The 7,807-nt window shown below is 46.7% G+C and overlaps 1 protein-coding gene across 1 annotated transcript in view; it reads right to left on the bottom strand.

The window, feature by feature from the left end:
* LOC120062196 (A disintegrin and metalloproteinase with thrombospondin motifs 2-like) overlaps window positions 1-7,358 on the bottom strand; it is a 24,458-nt gene extending 17,100 nt beyond the window's left edge. Inside the window, exon 1 of the mRNA XM_039011998.1 lies at window positions 7,158-7,358. Within this exon, the coding sequence (XP_038867926.1) occupies window positions 7,158-7,358 (201 nt within the window). The remainder of the gene's footprint in view (window positions 1-7,157) is intronic.
* Window positions 7,359-7,807: the final 449 nt, after the last annotated feature.

Below are 7,807 nucleotides of genomic sequence, written 5' to 3' on the forward strand. Positions count from 1 at the left end.
ATACGTGATGTAACCCCTATCATCCTACTGCATCAGTGATGAGTCATTCTATCCAGACTGGATGTAACCCTAGTCATCCTACTGCATCAGTGGGAGTGAGGAGTCTTCTATCCAGACGTGGATGTAACCCTAGTCATCCTACTGCATCAGTGAGAGTCATTCTATCCAGACGTGGATGTAACCCTAGTCATCCTACTGCATCATTGGGGAGTGAGGAGTCATTCTACCCAGACATGGATGTAAACCTAGTCATCCTACTGCATCAGTGGGGAGTGAGGAGTCATTCTATCCAGACGTGGATGTAACCCTAGTCATCCTACTGCATCAGTGAGGAGTCATTCTATCCAGACGTGGATGTAACCCTAGTCATCCTACTGCATCAGTGAGGAGTCATTCTATCCAGACGTGGATGTAACCCTAGTCATCCTACTGCATCAGTGGGGAGTGAGGAGTCATTCTATCCAGACGTGGATGTAACCCTAGTCATCCTACTGCATCAGTGGGGAGTGAGCAGTCATTCTATCCAGACGTGGATGTAACCCTAGTCATCCTACTGCATCAGTGAGGAGTGAGCAGTCATTCTATCCAGACGTGGATGTAACCCTAGTCATCCTACTGCATCAGTGAGGAGTCATTCTATCCAGACGTGGATGTAACCCTAGTCATCCTACTGCATCAGTGGGAGTGAGGGTCATTCTATCCAGACGTGGATGTAACCCTAGTCATCCTACTGCATCAGTGGGGAGTGAGGAGGCATTCTATCCAGACGTGGATGTAACCCTAGTCATCCTACTGCATCAGTGAGGAGTGAGGAGTCATTCTATCCAGACGTGGATGTAACCCTAGTCATCCTACTGCATCGTGAGGAGTGAGGATCATTCTATCCAGACGTGGAGGTAACCCTAGTCATCCTACTGCATCAGTGAGGAGTGAGGGTCATTCTATCCGACGTGGATGTAACCCTAGTCATCCTACTGCATCAGTGAGGAGTGAGGAGTCATTCTATCCAGACATGGATGTAACCCTAGTCATCCTACTGCATCAGTGGGGAGTGAGGAGTCATTCTATCCAGACGTGGAGGTAACCTAGTCATCCTACTGCATCAGTGAGGAGTGAGGAGTCATTCTATCCAGACGTGGATGTAACCCTAGTCATCCTACTGCATCAGTGAGGAGTGAGGAGTCATTCTATCCAGACGTGGAGGTAACCCTAGTTATCCTACTGCATCAGTGAGGAGTCATTCTATCCAGACGTGGAGGTAACCCTAGTTATCCTACTGCATCAGTGAGGAGTCATTCTATCCAGACGTGGATGTAACCCTAGTCATCCTACTGCATCAGTGAGGAGTCATTCTATCCAGACGTGGATGTAACCCTAGTCATCCTACTGCATCAGTGGGGAGTGAGGAGTCATTCTATCCAGACGTGGATGTAACCCTAGTCATCCTACTGCATCAGTGAGGAGTGAGGAGTCATTCTATCCAGACATGGATGTAACCCTAGTCATCCTACTGCATCAGTGAGGAGTGAGGAGTCATTCTATCCAGACATGGATGTAACCCTAGTCATCCTACTGCATCAGTGAGAGAATCATTCTATCCAGACGTGAAATGTAACCCTAGTATCCTACTGCATCAGTGAGGAGTGAGGAGTCATTCTATCCAGACATGGATGTAACCCTAGTCATCCTACTGCATCAGTGAGGAGTGAGGAGTCATTCTATCCAGACGTGGATGTAACCCTAGTCATCCTACTGCATCAGTGAGGAGTCATTCTATCCAGACGTGGATGTAACCCTAGTCATCCTACTGCATCAGTGGGGAGTCATTCTATCCAGACGTGGATGTAACCCTAGTCATCCTACTGCATCAGTGAGGAGTGAGGAGTCATTCTATCCAGACATGGATGTAACCCTAGTCATCCTACTGCATCAGTGAGGAGTGAGGAGTCATTCTATCCAGACATGGATGTAACCCTAGTCACACTGCATCAGTGAGGAATCATTCTATCCACGTGGATGTAACCCTAGTCATCCTACTGCATCAGTGGAGAGTGAGATTCATTCTATCCAGACATGGATGTAACCCTAGTCATCCTACTGCATCAGTGAGGAGTGAGGAGTCATTCTATCCAGACGTGGATGTAACCCTAGTCATCCTACTGAATCAGTGATGAGTCATTCTATCCAGACGTGGATGTAACCCTAGTCATCCTACTGCATCAGTGAGGAGTGAGGAGTCATTCTATCCAGACGTGGATGTAACCCTAGTCATCCTACTGCATCAGTGAGGAGTCATTCTATCCAGACGTGGATGTAACCCTAGTCATCCTACTGCATCATTGGGGAGTGAGGAGTCATTCTACCCAGACATGGATGTAAACCTAGTCATCCTACTGCATCAGTGGGGAGTGAGGAGTCATTCTACCACAACTGGATGTAACCCTAGTCATCCTACTGCATCGTGAGGAGTCATTCTATCCAGACGTGGATGTAACCCTAGTCATCTACTGCATCAGTGAGGAGTCATCATCCAGACGTGGATGTAACCCTAGTCATCCTACTGCATCAGTGGGGAGTGAGGAGTCATTCTATCCAGACGTGGATGTAACCCTAGTCATCCTACTGCATCAGTGGGGAGTGAGCAGTCATTCTATCCAGACGTGGATGTAACCCTAGTCATCCTACTGCATCAGTGAGGAGTGAGCATCATTCTATCCAGACGTGGATGTAACCCTAGTCATCCTACTGCATCAGTGAGGAGTCATTCTATCCGAACGTGGATGTAACCCTAGTCATCCTACTGCATCAGTGGGGAGTGAGGAGTCATTCTATCCAGACGTGGATGTAACCCTAGTCATCCTACTGCATCAGTGGGGAGTGAGGAGGCATTCTATCCAGACGTGGATGTAACCCTAGTCATCCTACTGCATCAGTGAGGAGTGAGGAGTCATTCTATCCAGACGTGGATGTAACCCTAGTCATCCTACTGCATCAGTGAGGAGTGAGGAGTCATTCTATCCAGACGTGGAGGTAACCTAGTCATCCTACTGCCAGTAGGAGTGAGAGTCATTCTATCCAGACGTGGATGTACCCTAGTCACCCTACTGCATCAGTGAGAGTGAGGAGTCATTCTATCCAGACATGGATGTAACCCTAGTCATCCTACTGCATCAGTGGGGAGTGAGGAGTCATTCTATCCAGACGTGGAGGTAACCTAGTCATCCTACTGCATCAGTGAGGAGTGAGGAGTCATTCTATCCAGACGTGGATGTAACCCTAGTCATCCTACTGCATCAGTGAGGAGTGAGGAGTCATTCTATCCAGACGTGGAGGTAACCCTAGTTATCCTACTGCATCAGTGAGGAGTCATTCTATCCAGACGTGGAGGTAACCCTAGTTATCCTACTGCATCAGTGAGGAGTCATTCTATCCAGACGTGGATGTAACCTAGTCATCCTACTGCATCAGTGGAGTCATTCTATCCAGACGTGATGTAACCCTAGTCATCCTACTGCATCAGTGGGGAGTGAGGAGTCATTCTATCCAGACGTGGATGTAACCCTAGTCATCCTACTGCATCGTGAGGAGTGAGGAGTCATTCTATCCAGACATGGATGTACATACCTAGTCATCCACTGCTCAGTGAGGAGTGAGGATCATTCTATCCAGACATGGATGTAACCCTAGTCATCCTACTGCATCAGTGAGGAATCATTCTATCCAGACGTGGATGTAACCCTAGTCATCCTACTGCATCAGTGAGGAGTGAGGAGTCATTCTATCCAGACATGGATGTAACCCTAGTCATCCTACTGCATCAGTGAGGAGTGAGGAGTCATTCTATCCAGAGTGGATGTAACCCTAGTCATCCTACTGCATCAGTGAGGAGTGGTCATTCTATCCAGACTGGATGTAACCTAGTCATCCTACTGCATCAGTGGGGAGTGAGGAGTGCATTAGATAGCTCTAAATCTGCAGGGCTTTATATCTGATAGCTCTGAGTCTGCAGGGCTTTATATCTGATAGCTCTGAGTCTGCAGGGCTTTATATCTGATAGCTCTGAGTCTGCAGGGCTTTATATCTGATAGCTCTAAGTCTGCCAGGGCTTTATATCTGATAGCTCTGAGCCTGCAGGGCTTTATATCTGATAGCTCTAAATCTGCAGGGCTTTATATCTGATAGCTCTAAGTCTGCAGGGCTTTATATCTGATAGCTCTAAGTCTGCAGGGCTTTATATCTGATAGCTCTGAGCCTGCAGGGCTTTATATCTGATAGCTCTGAGTCTGCAGGGCTTTATATCTGATAGCTCTGAGTCTGCAGGGCTTTATATCTGATAGCTCTAAATCTGCAGGGCTTTATATCTGATAGCGCTAAGTCTGCAGGGCTTTATATCTGATAGCTCTGAGTCTGCAGGGCTTTATATCTGATAGCTCTAAATCTGCAGGGCTTTATATCTGATAGCGCTAAGTCTGCAGGGCTTTATATCTGATAGCTCTGAGCCTGCAGGGCTTTATATCTGATAGCTCTGAGCCTGCAGGGCTTTATATCTGATAGCTCTGAGTCTGCAGGGCTTTATATCTGATAGCTCTGAGTCTGCAGGGCTTTATATCTGATAGCTATACGTCTGCAGGGCTTTATATCTGATAGCTCTAAGTCTGCAGGGCTTTATATCTGATAGCTCTGAGTCTGCAGGGCTTTATATCTGATAGCTCTAAATCTGCAGGGCTTTATATCTGATAGCTCTAAATCTGCAGGGCTTTATATCTGATAGCTCTAAGTCTGCAGGGCTTTATATCTGATAGCTCTGAGCCTTCTGGGGCTTTATATCTGATAGCTCTGAGACTTCCAGGGCTTTACATCTGATAGCTCTGAGACTTCCAGGGCTTTAAATCTGATAGCTCTGAGACTTCTGGGGCTTTATATCTGATAGCTCTGAGACTTCCAGGGCTTTATATCTGATAGCTCTGAGTCTGCAGGGCTTTATATCTGATAGCTCTAAATCTGCAGGGCTTTATAGCTGATAGCTCTAAGTCTGCAGGGCTTTATATCTGATAGCTCTGAGCCTGCAGGGCTTTATATCTGATAGCTCTGAGCCTGCAGGGCTTTATATCTGATAGCTCTAAGTTTGCAGGGCTTTATATCTGATAGCTCTGAGTCTGCAGGGCTTTATATCTGATAGCTCTAAATCTGCAGGGCTTTATATCTGATAGCGCTAAGTCTGCAGGGCTTTATATCTGATAGCTCTGGGTCTGCAGGGCTTTATATCTGATAGCTCTAAATCTGCAGGGCTTTATATCTGATAGCGCTAAGTCTGCAGGGCTTTATATCTGATAGCTCTGAGCCTGCAGGGCTTTATATCTGATAGCTCTGAGCCTGCAGGGCTTTATATCTGATAGCTCTGAGTCTGCAGGGCTTTATATCTGATAGCTCTGAGTCTGCAGGGCTTTATATCTGATAGCTCTAAGTCTGCAGGGCTTTATATCTGATAGCTCTAAGTCTGCAGGGCTTTATATCTGATAGCTCTGAGTCTGCAGGGCTTTATATCTGATAGCGCTAAGTCTGCAGGGCTTTATATCTGATAGCTCTGAGCCTGCAGGGCTTTATATCTGATAGTGCTAAGTCTGCAGGGCTTTATATCTGATAGCTCTAAATCTGCAGGGCTTTATATCTGATAGCTCTAAGTCTGCAGGGCTTCATATCTGATAGCTCTGAGCCTTCTGGGGCTTTATATCTGATAGCTCTGAGACTTCCAGGGCTTTACATCTGATAGCTCTGAGACTTCCAGGGCTTTACATTTGATAGCTCTGAGACTTCCAGGGCTTTACATCTGATAGCTCTGAGACTTCCAGGGCTTTACATCTGATAGCTCTGAGACTTCCAGGGCTTTACATCTGATAGCTCTGAGACTTCCAGGGCTTTACATCTGATAGCTCTGAGACTTCCAGGGCTTTACATCTGATAACTCTGAGACTTCCAGGGCTTTACATCTGATAGCTCTGAGACTTCCAGGGCTTTTAAAACATCTATATCTAACTCTCATACCATCAACATTTATAAACCTCACTTTCCATCAGATATTAAGACAGTCTCATAGTAAAGCTAAATGCACAGATTTGATCTGTTTAATAATAATATGTTATACAATTCATTTTTAATGTGTGTAGTTTAGAATAATGACAGTTCTATCCATCTCTATTTATTAATACCGGTTTATTGTGTCTGAAAATGATTCACAGGCAGGTGTTGAGGCATAGAGCAACGTGCATGTAGAATGGGGGAGATGTAGATAGATCAATGTTGCATGGTTGAAAATATGGGAAACCAATGTGTGTGTGTGTGTGTGTGTGTGTGTGTGTGTGTGTGTGTGTGTGTGTGTGTGTGTGTGTGTGTGTGTATGTGTGTGTGTGTGTGTGTGTGTGTGTGTGTGTGTGTGTGTGTGTGTGTGTGTGTGTGTATAATGTCCAGTGTGAAAGATTATGTTCTGCATCATTAGAACATATTGGAACACTATAACACATGCATAAATCCTTCCAAATGCACCACTAGTAAATCACAATAAAAATCCCTTATAGTGGGGATAAAAGGATGAATTATTGTTGCTGAATATAATACAACAGCATTATAACAGACCGTCAAAACATCCCAAATAATAACTACGCACCCGAAATACCGTTAGACATTCCGGGAAAAAAGATTCCAGGAAAAACCAAAGTGCACAATTTAGTACTATTGCTCACAGAGATACACAATACAACATTGAGGAGAGAAGGGGAGAGCGGGCAGGCAATGGGGGATAAAACACGGCCTTTAGAGGGAATATGGCGAATTCTCTACAATCACCAGGGAAACATCGCAGAGCGTTAACCGCACAACCATCGACACCACCAAAACACCATCAGCTACACACGGCCAGAGGACGAGACAACGGGAGGATTCAGGGGATACACTGTACGTTAAATAAATACACATATATTGTACCAACGTCATTCATTTCACTGTGTGGCCATGTTGAAGATGCGATGGGGGTCCCGCTCTCAACGAACGAATGAACGCTCGCCTGCTCCCTCTCTCTCAAACGGCTGTGTGTTGCGCGAACTGGGCCTCGAGCGCCGGTCCGGTTAACGCGTACCGAGGATGAACATTAACAGAACGTTCACAAGCACCAGAACCGCGATCACCGTGAACACAACGAATGTCTGGACATCCAAGGCCATGGTGCAATGCTGCAAGGCGAGAGGGATGCGGCTGCTGCCGTGTCTGTGTGCTCCTTGTCCGGATGACGGTAGGCGCGCGCTGCTGCTCTGCTCCGGTCTCGACCGGGACTGTTTGAATTTAACGGTCCAGACAGCATCCACCATTTGGCTACAGATTGAAAAGAAAAAGACAGCGGAAAAAACGGCCTCCCAGGCTACGCTTCTTGTCTTCACCCTACACACGCTATTGTAGCTCATAAAAGGCTCGGGGACAGATGGATCATCATCATCCTCACCATCATCATCCTCATCACCATCCGTCAGCAGCACCGATTATTCTCCTCGGGTCAACACCCGTGTTCGCTTTTTCTCTCCCTGAACCGACACTGTCAGGATTCAGGCCAGCTGACACTCAACAACACACGAGAGTATTGTCTGTCTGTCTTTCTGTCTGTCTGTCTGCGGGCTGCGCGCGGGCTGCTGAGCCTTCTGCTTGACTTGGACCGGAGAACAGAGAGAGAGCGGCTGTGAAGCAGAGCGAGCTTGAGAGGCGGTCCTGCCAGAATACTGATCAGCGCTCAGCCGCGAGACAACCGGGATCACTGACCACCGAG

Source organism: Salvelinus namaycush, chromosome 17, assembly GCF_016432855.1.
Source record: "Salvelinus namaycush isolate Seneca chromosome 17, SaNama_1.0, whole genome shotgun sequence".
NCBI lineage: Eukaryota > Metazoa > Chordata > Actinopteri > Salmoniformes > Salmonidae > Salvelinus > Salvelinus namaycush.